Source organism: Phyllosticta capitalensis, assembly GCF_038381095.1.
Source record: "Phyllosticta capitalensis strain CBS 128856 chromosome Unknown BKA78scaffold_1, whole genome shotgun sequence".
NCBI lineage: Eukaryota > Fungi > Ascomycota > Dothideomycetes > Botryosphaeriales > Phyllostictaceae > Phyllosticta > Phyllosticta capitalensis.
The window spans coordinates 46,405-60,545 of NW_027117439.1; the positions used below are offsets into that span (position 1 = coordinate 46,405).

The 14,141-nt window shown below is 58.7% G+C and overlaps 8 protein-coding genes across 8 annotated transcripts; 4 read left to right on the top strand and 4 right to left on the bottom strand.

Annotated features, from left to right (window-relative positions):
* Positions 1–44: 44 nt before the first annotated feature.
* BKA78DRAFT_375568 (uncharacterized protein) lies at positions 45–718 on the top strand (the record flags this gene model as incomplete). Its single annotated transcript, XM_066892805.1, has 2 exons — positions 45–152; positions 215–718. The coding sequence occupies 2 exons, from the start codon at positions 45–47 to the stop codon at positions 554–556; spliced, it is 450 nt and encodes a 149-aa protein (XP_066748652.1). The 3' UTR covers positions 557–718.
* Positions 719–1,673, bottom strand: BKA78DRAFT_300881 (uncharacterized protein). The gene is made up of 2 exons (XM_066887313.1): positions 1,377–1,673; positions 719–1,286 (listed from the first exon to the last, which is right to left on the bottom strand). The coding sequence occupies exons 1-2, from the start codon at positions 1,591–1,593 to the stop codon at positions 1,132–1,134; spliced, it is 372 nt and encodes a 123-aa protein (XP_066748653.1). The 5' UTR covers positions 1,594–1,673; the 3' UTR covers positions 719–1,131.
* A 252-nt stretch (positions 1,674–1,925) lies between these two features.
* Positions 1,926–2,711, top strand: BKA78DRAFT_234738 (uncharacterized protein; the record flags this gene model as incomplete). Its single annotated transcript, XM_066883831.1, has 2 exons — positions 1,926–2,036; positions 2,088–2,711. Coding segments are annotated over 2 exons (735 nt in total), but the record flags the coding sequence as incomplete, so codon positions are not given.
* Positions 2,712–3,527: 816 nt separating this feature from the next.
* Positions 3,528–6,458, top strand: BKA78DRAFT_300884 (uncharacterized protein). Its single transcript, XM_066887314.1, has one exon. The coding sequence runs from the start codon at positions 3,895–3,897 to the stop codon at positions 6,013–6,015; it is 2,121 nt and encodes a 706-aa protein (XP_066748655.1). The 5' UTR covers positions 3,528–3,894; the 3' UTR covers positions 6,016–6,458.
* A 678-nt stretch (positions 6,459–7,136) lies between these two features.
* BKA78DRAFT_334345 (amino acid permease/ SLC12A domain-containing protein) lies at positions 7,137–9,435 on the bottom strand (the record flags this gene model as incomplete). Its single annotated transcript, XM_066890191.1, has 7 exons — positions 7,137–7,933; positions 8,040–8,298; positions 8,365–8,452; positions 8,592–8,772; positions 8,839–8,883; positions 8,994–9,145; positions 9,210–9,435. The coding sequence occupies 7 exons, from the start codon at positions 9,433–9,435 to the stop codon at positions 7,220–7,222; spliced, it is 1,665 nt and encodes a 554-aa protein (XP_066748656.1). The 3' UTR covers positions 7,137–7,219.
* A 934-nt stretch (positions 9,436–10,369) lies between these two features.
* On the bottom strand, positions 10,370–10,876 carry BKA78DRAFT_245533 (uncharacterized protein; the record flags this gene model as incomplete). The annotated part of the gene is made up of 1 exon (XM_066884130.1): positions 10,370–10,876. The coding sequence occupies one exon, from the start codon at positions 10,874–10,876 to the stop codon at positions 10,370–10,372; it is 507 nt and encodes a 168-aa protein (XP_066748657.1).
* Positions 10,877–11,460: 584 nt separating this feature from the next.
* BKA78DRAFT_259 (uncharacterized protein) lies at positions 11,461–12,850 on the top strand. Its single transcript, XM_066885329.1, has one exon. It carries the CDS (start codon positions 11,713–11,715, stop codon positions 12,763–12,765), a length of 1,053 nt encoding a protein of 350 aa, XP_066748658.1. The 5' UTR covers positions 11,461–11,712; the 3' UTR covers positions 12,766–12,850.
* A 463-nt stretch (positions 12,851–13,313) lies between these two features.
* BKA78DRAFT_290742 (uncharacterized protein) lies at positions 13,314–14,069 on the bottom strand (the record flags this gene model as incomplete). The annotated part of the gene is made up of 3 exons (XM_066885790.1): positions 13,314–13,684; positions 13,750–13,914; positions 13,976–14,069. The coding sequence occupies 3 exons, from the start codon at positions 14,067–14,069 to the stop codon at positions 13,314–13,316; spliced, it is 630 nt and encodes a 209-aa protein (XP_066748659.1).
* Between the last annotated feature and the right edge of the window lie 72 nt (positions 14,070–14,141).

Consider the following 14,141-nt stretch of genomic DNA (forward strand, 5'->3'; position numbering starts at 1 on the left):
AAAAGGTTGAAGCCTGCCTTCGAGATGTCACGGCCAAAGCCAACATGCCGCTTCGCAAAGACTGCGTGGAGAGGATACTTGCCAAGGAGAGCGGCAAACTCTCTCAGCTGTTGGAGCTCATGCACCTCGCTGAGAGGACGGCTGAAAGCCTGGTCCAGGGACTGCAAGTTGTGGCTGTCGAGGACGCTCTTGAGGACTTGGATATGGCCTCCAGGCGGACTGTGTCAAGAAACTGACAACGGAGAAGAGAGGCAAGCTCGCGACGCTCTCCGCGTTCATGCATCGCGCGGAAACGACGGTTGCGCGCCTGGCGAAGGGCTTGGAGGAGATTGTGGTTGAGGAGACCACCACCACCACCGGACAGGCCACCACGGACACCAACCTCATCGACTGCGACACCGCCGCTGATGCCGTCGCTTACCAGGCCACTGTCAAGCACGCCGGTGCTGGTCACGAGCCTGCTGAAGGCTCCACTTTCAACATCGCCGGCAATAGCGATGCCACGAGCGGCACAACTGACGCGGAGCCGCTGATAACCTTCGACGATGACGACTGAAATGAAGGAATGAAAATCAAGCAAAGAATCGAGCCAACAGCGGTGTTTTTCAAAAAATAAAAGTATGCAGTTAGTAATAGGATGTAGAAATTGCCCAAGCAAGGGCAAAATGGACAGTTGATGTGGATGGAAGTCTTCAGACCGCGGGAAGCTAGTTCGGCTCGATCATAGCAGGACATGAGGGTTAGAGTAATTGAGAGGCTTTGGAACGAGAAGAGTGTGGCTTGCTTGTTTGGACGGAGAAGGGATGAAATGGAGATGGACGTCGAACGCAGGCCGGGACGGCTGAGGCAAAATAAGAGGGAATGGTGACTTGACTTGCCAACGGGCAATGCATGTGACAAGACCAGCAACGAGAAAAGACAACAGACTAGTGCAAAAGAAAACCATGAATCAACCATTCAAACCAACCGTACCAAACTCCGGTTTCGATTCGAGTAAAGAAGCCGAAGTTCTGCTAGCAAGCGCCATGCCATGTCCAATTTCGAAAATGCCGTGCAGCAGGGTATCCATATGAAGCAATTCATTCGTAGCAGGACGGCAATGTTCCGTCGCATGACCCGCCGGCTCCTCGCTCACTTCCTGCCCTCAACCATGACGATGTGGTAGCCCTCGCTCGTCTTGACCTCGGCGTACTTTGGATTGCCGGTCGAGCTGGGCTCGAGATCGTAGGCGACCTTTTCGAAGTCGGGAAGCAAGCTGCCGCGCGTTTTCCAGCCGAGCGAGCCACCTGCGAAAAGGCACGTTGGTCAGAGAGAAAGAAGGCTTGGTGGGGATGGATCGAGAGGAAGATGGGTATGGAAGAAATGTGGGTATGTACCTTGCCTCGCCTTATCCTCCGACATCTCCCTCGCCACCTCGTCGAACTTGGCGCCGTTGCGCAGCTTCTCCAGCGCCTCCTCCTTCTTGCTGTGCTTCTCGCACAGAATGTGCCGCACGTTGATACTGGTTGCGGGTTTGAGCTTGCCGCTGCCTTTGTCGCCGCCTCCGCCGCTCTTGTCGCCGCCTTTGCCGGCCTGTTTGCCTTTGGGCGCCATGGTGTCGCGGTGCTTTGAAGTGGGAGAGGGTGGCGGGAATTGCTAGAGGCGAGAATTGTTGTTGGTTGACGAACCTAGCTGCCCGGCGGGGTTGACGTCGTCGGGTGTGCCGGCAGGGTGGTCATAGCTTCGAGCTCAACACCATTTCCCGGCGGCTTCACCACGCGAAGCTTTTCATCGTTGCTTGATTGTGCTTCTTTCTTTGCGATATGCATCCACGTTTGGCTTGGCCTCCCTCACCCTGCTCTGACATTCCTTCAGTCAGATAGCCAGCCACCCGACTACAAACAACTCTGACTCTCTCAATCCCAAGTCTCATCAACATGGCCGACAACTTCAGCCGCGAGCGCCTGGAAGCGGCGCGCATCCCAGACCTGCCGGACGCCATGTACTACATTGCCGACTTCATCAGCGCGTACGAAGAAGAGCAGATCCTCGCAAAAGTAACCAACGCGCAATCCACGCGACCAACACAGCTAACAAGCAACCAACAGCTCCCACCCAAGCGGTGGACGACGCTCTCGCACCGCCGCCTCCAGGCACACCCGTCGACGCTGACGGCCTCTAACACGCTGCTGGCCGCGCCGCTCCCAACCTACCTGACCAGCAGCCCGGCGCCGCTGGCCGCGCGCTTCGAGCAGCTCGGCATCTTTGCGCTCACGCCGCACCAGGCGCCGAACCACTGCCTGGTCAACGAGTACCGCTGCGGCGAGGGCATCATGGCGCACGAAGACGGCGCAGCGTACGCGCCCGTTGTCGCGACCGTCAGCTTGGGCGGCACGGTGGTGTTGGAGGTGACGCCGAAGCGGCGGGAGGACGGCGAAGGGGACGGCGAAAAGCAGGTGCTCGATGGGCCGGCGCAGCAACAGCAGACGCGGCGGATCGTGTGCGCGCCGCGCTCGCTGCTAGTGACGGTACGCTCGGCATACACGACCACCTTGCACGGGATACCAGACGTGGAGGTGGACGAGGATCTGGGGCCGGCGACGGTCGCGAATTGGGAGCTGCTAGGGGAAGAAGCGCGGACGAAATATGAGGAGGCTGGTGGGCGCAACGAGCGAGGCACGCGGGTTAGTTTGACGTTTCGGGACGTGCTCAAAGTGGCTAAGGCGGGCGGACTGGGCAAGATTTTGGGCGGAGGAGGCAAGAGGTTGGTGTAGGTGAGGTGGGTTGGTGTTGAGGCAGTGCTCTCGCTGCGGACCACTGAGAGGAGAGTTTGCAGTGTTTGATTGCCCTGGCATGCCATGGTATTTTCCATTTCGTTTTGCCTTTCCAGGCTGCCTGGTTGGTAGCATGGCAGGCGTCGGCATAAAAACACAGTCGGCGTGATTCGTCGACAAGTCTTTGTTCAGGGTCTTGTCTACAAGAATAGCGACATTTGGGACGAGGTTCCCAGCGCAGCTGACGGGTAGGCTACGCTGAAACAGATAACCGTATGCGTGAACAAGATGCAGGGCAGCAGATAGAGTTTTTGATTGCGGTCATGACTAAGGCATGGGGTGGTTGGCAGGCCAGCAGCGTGCAAGTGATGCAAATGTGAGTACAAGGACAAGGACGAGTCTTTTGATAAGGCTTGCGCAACGTGAGGAATGCACCAACGGATATTGCCGATTTTTAAGAAGTTGGGACTTGGGAAATGCAGAGAAAAGGGACCCTGCATGGCGGCTCGAAGAGCCAACCAACGAAACCCAAAGCGGCACGGATAGAGGCGCCATGGCGGGTGGGCGGCGCGAGCCTTTGAGCGTTCGTTAGGAACAAAGTGGTGTGGTCGCAGGAGCAGCGTGACGCCAACTCATGATCCGGGGACGTTGGATTTGGGGGCACGTGGCCGTGAGAGAGCCGGGCTCGTTGATATGCGATAGCCATGCGGATTGCGGATAGCGATAAGGGCTTGGACGAAGAGGTCGAAATGGTCATGAGAATAAAATATTATTCCTCTCTCTCTCTCACTCTCATTCCTGACGTGCCCGCTGTCTCACACAAACTACTAACGCAGAGGGCAGCTGCACTTGTGCCTTAGGCTGACGACTGAACAAACCCACCCACTGCCTTACCTACTACACCTCTCCCCGCTCCGCCCTCCACGTCCTTCACACTTCATCCCCGACTTCTCCTCTCCAAGCCTCTTTGCCGCTGATTCATGCCTCTGCGGCTCCATCTTCATCCTCCGCCACACTCCTTTACCTCTCTTGTCCCACCAGGCTGCCCTCTTCTCCCGAACGTCTCTCGCTTCACTACCCGCCTGCCGCTTGCAGCTCCTCAAACCACACCACCCGTCATACGCACGTCAGCTAGCCGCCAATGGACCCGCCCACGTCCATCGACGCCGTCGTCCAAACCGCTGGCGAAATCGCTCCACAGCCCCCCGCAAACTCCTCGACCGATGCCATTCCCATCGACCGCCCCAAGCTAAAGAGCCGTCACAGGATCCTACAAGGCTTGCAGCGCATGGGCTCGTCGCCCTCTCTCGCGAGAATGGGAAGAACACCTTCGTCTGGATATCGCGGCGGAAAAGCATCCATGTCCTGCGTCTCGTTATCCTCCGCCGGCTCCTATGGCCACTCGTATGGCAGCTCGTGGTCCTCTGAGCTGTCCAACGGCTACTCGACTGCACCCACCTCTGCCTCGAGCACCCCCGGTCCCGATGCCCAGGCCTTTGACAAGGTCCGCATACGATTCGTCGATGCTCCAAACAGTCCTTCATCAGTACCTCTGCCCTCTGAATTTCGGCCGACCTCGCGGGCGGGCGCCTTGCCGGGCGTCGACGAGGATTATTTTTCCAGGCCAGCCAAGCAGACCAAAGCCCCCTCTCGGCGCCCCAACTTCAACTTTTGGGCCGACATGCCCCAGGAGCTGCGCATTGAGATTCTCAGCTACCTCAAGCCAAAGGAAATCGTCCGCGTCTCGTCCGTCTCCAAGAAATGGCTCGAAATGTGCTTTGACGGCCAGCTATGGGCCCTGCTGGACACTTCTGAATTTTATCGAGACATTCCCGCCGACGCGCTCGTAAACATCATTACCACTGCCGGGCCGTTTGTCCGCGACCTCAACCTCCGCGGCTGCGTACAATTACGAGACCGATGGACGCAAAAGGGCTTGTCGGAAGCATGCCGCAACCTGGAGAATTTCTCGCTCGAGGGCTGTCGCATTGATCGCAGTTCTATCCATTGCTTTTTGCTGCAAAACAACCGTCTTGTGCATATCAATCTTTCCGGCCTGGCTGGCGCCACCAATGCGGCCATGAAGATTGTCGCCTCGCACTGTCCAAAACTCGAGCACCTCAATGTGTCTTGGTGTAACAATATTGATACGCGGGGACTGAGAAAGGTCGTCGAGGGGTGTCCGAATCTAAAGGATCTTCGCGCCGGCGAGGTGCGCGGCTGGGATGATGTCGAGTTTATGAATGAGCTGTTTACGAGAAATACGCTAGAGCGGCTGATTCTCATGAATTGCGACAGCATCAACGACGACTCGCTGAGCGTTCTCGTCGAAGGCATAGACAGCGAGGTGGACGTCTTGACCGGCCGCGCCATGGTGCCTCCCCGCAAACTCAAACATCTCGACCTCACGCGGTGCCGTGGCCTGACGGACGCTGGAATCAAGAAGCTGGCCTACAACGTTCCATACCTCGAAGGTCTCCAACTATCCAAATGCGCCGTACTCACCGACACACCGCTGCAAGCGCTGCTCCCGACCCTCCCCAACCTCACTCATCTCGACCTAGAAGAGCTCGACGAGCTCAGCAACGTTACCCTCCAAACCCTCTCCACCTCCCCTTGCAAGACGCACCTCTCGCACCTCAGCATATCATACTGCGAGCGCCTCGGCGACGCCGGCATGCTCCCCGTCCTCAAGTCGTGCACCAAGCTTGAGACCCTCGACATGGACAACACGCGCATCTCGGACCTGGTGCTGGCCGAAGCGGCCTCGATGATGCGCGCGCGCAACCGCGTCGCGCGGCCGCTGAGCGGCTCGGAGCGTCCCACCGTCGGCCTGCGCATCGTGGCGTATGACTGCGCCAACGTGACGTGGACGGGCGTGCGCGAGGTGCTCTCGCGCAACGCGGAAATCACGACGCCCTCCTCATCCTCCTCCTCATCACCATGTCCCGCCTTTCCCCGCGAAATCATCCAGCTCAAGTGTTTCTACAACTGGCAGCCCACCGTCGAGGAACACACGAAGCGCGTGCTGCGCGGCGAGTTTGCATCGGCGGCGCGGCTCGAGCGCAAGTGGGCCGACTGGATGATGATGAACGAGGAGGCGGGCGTGGGCGGCGCGGGGAACCGCCGCCGGAGACGCCGCGCAAGAGAGGCCCAGGCCCTCCATGCGGACGAGGAGGAGGGCGGCGGCTTGCTGGTCGGCATGGGACAGGGCCGTAGGCGGAGGGCCAGGAGCGGTCCCGGTGGCTGCGTCGTTATGTGATGGAGACAGCGGACGTGGTGGGGGTGGGTTATGGTTTCTTGTGAATAGATGGATGGATGCGGGTGTTTGGATTGGGTTTGGGTTCTGGCTGGTTGCACTGCTTTCTTTTACATTGGATGTGTAGCACCGCACTGGGCTGGATTGGATTGGATTGGTGGATTCAACAAGACGCGCCGAGCGGCTGGCTGGCTGACCGACTGACTACTGAGCGAACTACTTGATGGGCATTTCACTTGCGATTTGGGGCGAACTAAACTCACTGACGTCACGCCGGATACATACATGTATGTACGGATGGGGCTTTGAAACTTTTAAGCATTGGAACGGAAATGGCAATGGGTATGGGGATGGGGATGATGCTGGAGGGTAGGGGGGCAGGACAGGATAGGGCAACGCAATGCGGAATTGACATTTTTCCTTGAGTTTTTTTTTTTTTTTTCGGGTTTATGTGATTGTGGAGGTGATTGGGGGGTGGGGTGGGGCGTGGGCTAGTACTAGAGCACTCTGCAACGGCAGTGAGATGAAGCAATAGCAATGTCTCTTGGCTTGCGTCATCTCGTCTCGTGTCGTCCCATCGCGTAGGTATGCTTGTTGGCCGCGAATAGGACAAGGTGGAGCGGTAGACATGTGGGCTTTGTACAGTGTTCCTAGTAGTCAGTAGTAAGTAGTAGGTACTTGGGTCGCTTTATCGAGCGAGCGCTGATGAGTTGGCGGTATATATGTATATATGTATGTAGTGTGGTGTGGTGTGGCGTGGTGGTGGAGTTGCTTGGGGCTTAGAGGAGGGATAGGGAGGGGAGGGGAGGGGTTAGGTAGGTAGGTAGGTAGGTAGGGGTAGGGAGAGAGGTTCAAGGCAGGTAGATAAATTGACATTTCTGCCTGCACTGACTGACTGTTCCCCGGACTCTGCCGGTTAACTGAAGAGACGTCAATGTCCGGACGTGGGGACAAAGGCTCGCTCGCGCCCAACCAATCGCCAAGCAAACGACCGCTACATATATGTAGCCGGCGTCGACTGACTGACTGACTGCCTTGGACGCTAGGTACAGTACATGGCTACCTAGCGCGCGACAGACAACATTTCACACGCACGGCCAAGGCTGGCTCCAAGATCTAAACAGCAAGCATATATTTTTTGATAGATGGCTTCGTAACACACATTGTAGAACCTAAAGAACAAGACAGAGAGACCCCACCCACACGGCTACAACTCGCCGCCGAAGAACTTGACGACGCCCTTGGCCGCCTTGACGGCGGGATTCTTCTTCTCGCCCAACCCGCGCTCATCGGCTTCGCCATCCTCGGCCGCCGCATCGACATAAAACCTGCGGTCCTTGTCCAGGTCCACCGTCTTGAGGTCGACGAGCAGCGGGCCGCGATAGTAGAAGATCTTGGCGCCCAGGTACAGGACAATAACGAGGACGATGCTGACGTAGTTTGCGAAAAAGGTCTTGACGCTGGGGGACTCGCCGAGCGGCCAGACGGACAGGTAGAACTCGACGCAGATGAGGACGACGCACCAGATGAAGCCCCACCACGCGGCGTAGGGGAACACCCAGCTGCGCCAGGGGAGCATGTCGGGCGTGCGGCCCTGCAGCGCCCACGCGCGCCGCATCCGGATGTGCGACAGGCAGATGGTGCCCCACCCGAAGAGCGTGAAGAGCGAGGTTAGGTTGCTGAACCACGTGAAGACGTTGGCGCCGTTTTCCGACACGTTGAGGTAGGCGAGGGCGCCGCCGAGGAGGAGGGTGATGGTGAGCCCGGCCCATGGACGCCCGGTTTTGTCGGCGCGCGTGAAGATTTTGGGCGCCATGTTGAGCTGGGCGAGGCCGACCGTTGTGCGCGAGCCGCCGTAGCCGGAGATGGAGCCTGTCGAGACGACCGAGATGAAGATGACGGCGTTCATGATGTGCGCGAGCTGTGGGAGGGGACGTCAGTCAGGGGTCACTAACGGAACCAGGGGGTGGGTGGGGTCGTCATGCTCTCCCTCCCCCCTGAACACAACAAACAAAAACATGTCTTACCGGCTCCAGCCCCGCATCCCTATACGCAATGACAAACGGACTGGCATTGGTGCCGCTGCCGCCAAACAGATCCGGGTTATAGGGAGAAACGGTAATCGTAATCATGAGCGAGCCCAAGAGGTAAAACAGGGCCAGGCGCACCCAAATCGAGCTGACGGCGCGCGGCACCGCGCGGCGCGGGTTGCGCATCTCCGAGGCCACGAGGCCGCTGTTTTCGCCGCCCGACATGGCGAAGATGCACGTGGGCATGACCGAGAGCCTAGACAGTGGGGTGGGCGAGTTAGTTCGAGGGACAGACAGGGGTAAGAGAGGGAAGACTACTAACCAGCCTTTGAAGCCGTTGGTGAAGGGTTCCGCGTTCCAGTAGCGGAAGCCGACTGCGTCGTGGTTGGGAGCGCCGCCGGCCGAGATGACTGCGCAGAGGACGCGGGTTAGCTGGCCGAGATTGTCTTTATTGGCGAGTATGCGTCCAAAGGAGAGAGCAGGCGAGCGCTCATGTGTGCCCCAGACCGTCATGGCCTCTCTTTCTTTCCTTGAGCAGGCGGTACGTACCAATCATGGAGATGATGACGACAAAAATCCAGCCAAACTTGATCGAACTGGCGACGACCTCGACCTCGCCAAAGACGGTGACGGCGCCGACGTTGATGGCCACAATGACAGCCCAGAAGATGGTGATCCACGCCGCCGTCGGCACCTTGGTCGTCCAGAAGCTCAGGACCGTGTGCGCAGCCTGGCAAGAAAAGCCCGTCAGTCCAATGGCGAAAAAAAAAACACCCCCTGAGTATCATTCACATACCGCGAGTTCGTTGGCAATCGTGATGACGTAGGAGAACCAATAGCTCTGCGCAGATTGTTAGATCCGTAGCTGACGGGCTGGATGGCTGACGACGGCCCGGGCAGGCTGACGGGATGGCGTCAGGAGCTCGAGACGACGACGACAACTGAACGTACCCAACCAAGCGCAAACGCGGCGGCCGGGCAGATGAACTTGGACGTCCACTGCACGTAGGCCGAGGGCAGCGGATACATGATGGCCATTTCACCAATGGAATGCGAGACGGACCAAATCATGGAGCCGGCCAGGATGTAGCCGATGAATATGCCTGGTCATTGCACAACAATATGAGCTCACTTGTATGCATTCAAAATATTTTGGTCAGGACTTGCCGGCAGGACCGCCGTTGCTCAGACTGGTGCCGCTGCCCAGCCAGAGACCCATGCCAATCGACGAGCCCAGCGCGATCATGGTCAAGTGCCGCGTGCTGAGCAGGCGCTGCAGCTCCGATTCGGCGCCATGGTCGTGGTCGGCCGACGACACTTCGCCCTCGGCAATGGACCCGCGCTTCTCTTCAGGATAGTATTTTTCGGGGGGAGAGACACTCGTGGCTGCCATGGTGATGGCGTGTGAGTGGGAGGGGGAGGAGAGGAGGAGGAGGGTGGTTGTGGGCAAAATGTAGGGGTCCAGTCGAAGCTTTTATCTATGCTTGCTTCACTGATATCGCAACAGGTCGGAAGAGGGCGCCGCAACGCCGCACTTGAGCGGATTGATCCTGTTTGGGCGGGAGCAGAGAGCCAAGCAAAGAAAATACCTGAGCGTGACAGAAGGAAGCGAAGAGGCTGACGACGGGCGATATGAGATGGAGGGCGGGGGGGGGGGGGGCGAATAATGGCAATCCAGTGACTGATGAAGCTGATGTTTTGATGGCAGCGTAGTGGTCCTACTCGCGGCTGAGACCCCAATGGGGACGGGGTAACGCGGAGTGGCACTCGTTTCTGCGCGTACGCAACCAGATAAGAGAAGATGAGGGGACGACTGATAAACCAAACGAGAGGCGACACGATGAAACGAGACACAGCAATTGACCGGCCGACGTTGGGCGCGAGAGGGGTGCTAGATGACATGACCAGACCATGCAAATAAACGGCACCTTCCAATTCGACTTAGCTGCCAACTCTGTTGACGCGCATTTCTCTGCGCAGACGGCTCAATGGGGTGGTTGTAGTGCGGTGCGGCTCACGTGTGGGGTAGCGGAAATGTACCTAGGCAAAAGACGTAAACCGTTGATAGGGCATGTCCGGCCGCTTCAATTGTCCGACATCCCATCTGGACAGAGTCGCCGCAGACCGTCTTCCAGAACAACGGACTGGCTGCGTGTCATGGCATACATGTATACGGCGAGGCTTCGATCCTTTGAATCGCAGGGGCACAAGCTGTCTTATCTCGCTGCGGAAGACTGCTATCAGGAACCCAAGTCAGATCTGCGGCGCGGACGGGGCGCATACCTATACGGTCATTGGCGATATCTACACCCCTCCATCTTCGTTCGTTACTGGTCCTTGAGATACTTTTGGACCGTCTCGACAATGATCTGGTGGTCCTGGTGCTGCGCCAATCCGCTCACCACAATCACTCCCACAATGCCCTCGACGCCCTTGACCCGCACGGGGAATCCGCCGCCGTGAATTGCGTACTGGCCGGCCCCTTCTCCCAGCATGTATTTGGCGGCAAACTTGGCCTCGTCGCCGCCCAGTTTGTTGTGCATGTACCAGCTGCTGAAGCCCCAGCGCAGCACCGTCGCGCGCTTGCGAGCCACCCACGTGTCGTTGTCCGCCTGCGTGCCGGACCGGGTGACGCTGTGGAAGAGGAGCTGGTTGGCGTTGGCCAGCGAGATGTTGATGACTGCCGGCTCGGGGAAGTCGAGCAGCCGCGTGCGTAGCGCGTTGCCCAGCTCCCAGGCCGTGTTTGCGGTAAAGGTTGGGAAGAGGAGCGATTGCTCAATTGATGCAATCTCCTTGAGGTCGCGCGGAGGGTCGGCAAGGGGTTGGACGGACATGGTGACGAGAGAATATCGAGTTGGAGAGGTGAGGAATGTGTGCTTTGGATGGAGCTTGTTGTTTGTTATGACAGCTCCCCGCCGTCCGATGTCGCTCCGTGGCCTCTTGGTGCCTTTCGCTTCGGCCTTCCCCAGTCCACACACTTCACCTCTTTCTCGCATCTGGAGCAGAACAGCGGGGCCCCATCTCTGTGCGTCACCTCAAAGCTGTCACTGGCGCGCGGGGCACCGAACGGCCGACCGACGACGGGAGAGGAGTTTCTCTGATGGAGCAGACGACATGGCATCAAATCCGTCCTTCGAGATGCACGACATGGCCGAGATGGCTTCATCAAGCCATTTACCGCGTCTGACAGCGGACAAATTGCTCGATGAAGGGGGAGTGGTAACACAATGATTTCTTTTTACATTGCCAATTCAGCCATCAGCCACACTTGATAGCAACGTCTACTTCTACTGTCAATTGTGCGACTCCATGTCTCGCTCTTTGGCTGGCTGTGCCGCATCTTCTCGTCTTGTTCATCAGTCCCCACATGGCCTCCTCAGCTGGGGAACGAGTGGATCCAAAAATGTCGCCCCTGGACTCGGCAGCAGTCTTTTCTTCTCGTTCGACGACAGCTTCTGCGAACCAGTGTCACCACATCCAAAACTCGGCCGAGCAATCCTTCAGCTGCTGAAAACATCTTTCGCTGGACCAAACTCGAACCAAGGCATTCCGAACAAGAAAGGTGTGTTTTGCGGTGTATCACGTCCTCCCAGCTCGCTGTTCCAAAACTAATAGCACGCAGACCACCACCAGCAAGACACGTCTGAATCAACTGCCGCTATAGCCAAAGATGGCCTCAAATCCTGTCCGCGGAGTCCACCTTGTAGGCAGCGTGTGCCTCCCATCAGCCGAAGAAGTTTTCCGCCAGGTGACGACGCATTTGCCGAACTGCCTGCGTCGAATCCCAGATGGCGAGACTCAGCACCGGCAAGCCTTCACCTTTTTCCAGCAGGGTGCTTTCAGCGCCGCGCCCGAGGTGCTCAAAAAGTACGACGCATCATTCAACGTGGCCCCCAGCGAGCCCGTCAGCGCGGAGCAGCTGGCCGCTGTCGTCGAAAAGCTGCGCGGCGAGGACGTCATGCAAACCAGCTACGACGTGCACGCCAAAGACTCGTATGCTACGTTTTGCAAGTTGCGTGACGAGGGTGTCATCCCGCCAGGCGTCCGATTCCAAGTCTCGCTGCCATGCCCGGTCGACGTGGTGGTGCTGGTCGCCGAGTCGTACCAGGCGGCGGTGGAGCCGCTGTATGAAGCAGCGCTGCTGCGCGCGCTCAAGGCGATTGAGGCCAGCATCCCCGCCCATGACCTGGCCATCCAGTGGGACGTGGCCTCGCCGTTTGCCATGATGGAGGGCGTCGTATGGCCGCACTTTACACCCTACGTCGCCAACGCCAACCAGCACATCAAGGACATGGCCGTCCGGCTCGGCAACGCCGTCAGCCCCGGCGTCGAGCTCGGCTTCCACTTCTGCTACGGCGATATTGGCCACCGGCACTTCGTCGAGCCCAAAGATCTGGGGCGAATCGTCGACGTCGCGGCCGACATCTTCGCGCGCATCGACCGCCCCATCAACTGGATCCATGTGTCGGCCCCCAAGGACAGAACCGACGAGGCCTACTTTGCGCCGCTGCAGCGTCTGCCTCTGCGCGCTACCGAGCTCTACCTGGGCGTTGTCCAGCCGCGCGACGAAGAGGGCACGCGGCGCCGCATCGCCGCGGCGGCAAAGGTGCTTCAGAATCGCGGTTTTGGCGTCGCTACCGAGTGCGGCATGGGCCGCACGCCGCCCGAGGACTTTGTGCCGACTATGGAGGTGGCGGCGGCTGTGGCGGCGCCGATTTCTTAGGAACAGGTCCTTGGACTAGATGTATGAGTGTTCTTTACCCTGCGAGTGCGCGCCGAAATTACTGGATACGTGGTGGATTTTTCGTCGTTTTTTTGCGAGCATTCATACGGAGACTTGCCCCTGGTGCCCGTATTGATTCCATTTTAGGAGAGGATGGCGTTTTTGGCTCCTCAATCGAGTTCCCATGGCCGATGTTTCCTTACGCAATGCTCCCTCGCGCGTCTAGTAGGACTCACATGACGCTCCCAGCGATCAACCACACGGCACAAATGTCGACACGGGCGTAATGTACACTCGGGAAACGGGAAACTTGGGACTATCGTAACATTGGGGCTGTATCTCTTTTCTGCAATCATTCAACTCTGGTATGCACCACTACTAGCACCACTCCAAACCCTGAGCAGGCCTCGACAAAATCATACAACTTACCATGTGCACGTCTGCCACGCGCCACGCCCAATTCCTCTCCCAAACCAACCCAACCCAACACAGCAGCCGCGCCCACAACCCGTATCCACATCAGCCAGCTCCCGCCCCCCGCCCGCTACCTACGACCTGTACCTCACGACATCGACCCTGCCCATAGTCGCCCAGGCGCCAACCAGCGCCGCGACAACGCTGCAGCCGGCGCGTCCCAGATTCAGCGTGGCCCACCAATCGACGAGGGCGTGGACGGTGTCGGCGCGCTTGGCATCGAGCGGGGCGTCGAGTTCTGCTGCGGCGGCGGCATCCTCCTCGCGGCCCACGTCGACGGTGCTCGCGGTGATGGAGGCACTGGCACTAGGACTGGCGTGGTCGGCCTCGGCCAGCAGACGCACCTCGGCGTGCCGCAGGGCGATGAAGGTGAAGGGGAGTTGGGCGGGGAGAAGCAGGACGGCGGCGGCGGTGTACAGGCGGAAGGGGAGCGTGTCGGTTGGTTCTGTTTGGCTAATGTAAGATGCAAATGACAGTGGAGGGAGCGTGAGGAGAGAGAGGATACAGTACCTCGAGACGCCAGCCAGGCAAAGAGGGCGGTCGAGGCGGCAATCAGCGGCGTGCCGACTTGGTGGGCGATGCGGTAGGCGGAGCGCCATTGGCGGGCGAGGAGGGCCGGGCTGGGGGCGCAGAGGAGCGCTGGAGTGACCAGGTAGGAGGTTGATGCCGTGTGGCCTGGCAGAGAGAGAGCTGTTAGAAAAGACTTGATCGCGTGAGGTGGAGAGAGGTAACCTACCGGCGAGGAATGCGGTGACGGTGACGCCGACTGCTTGGGCAAGCCGCACAGTGGTCGGGACGGGTTCGAGTAGAGCAACTGGCGGCGCCGGCATGATGGACGTGTGTGGTGGAGTTTGTACTGTACAGTGGAGGCTCAGGCTGGGGGACGGGTTAAAGAGGAGCCA

What these genes read in the sequence shown, in the direction of transcription:
- BKA78DRAFT_300884 (XM_066887314.1), top strand. Translation starts at nt 3,895, where the DNA reads ATGGACCCGCCCACGTCCATCGACGCCGTCGTCCAAACCGCTGGCGAA.
- BKA78DRAFT_300881 (XM_066887313.1), bottom strand. Translation starts at nt 1,593, where the DNA reads ATGGCGCCCAAAGGCAAACAGGCCGGCAAAGGCGGCGACAAGAGCGGC. An exon ending in GGAGGATAAGGCGAGGCAAG is followed by an intron (nt 1,287 to 1,376) that starts GTACATACCCAC and finishes GCCTTTTCGCAG; the next exon opens with GTGGCTCGCTCGGCTGGAAA.
- BKA78DRAFT_259 (XM_066885329.1), top strand. Translation starts at nt 11,713, where the DNA reads ATGGCCTCAAATCCTGTCCGCGGAGTCCACCTTGTAGGCAGCGTGTGC.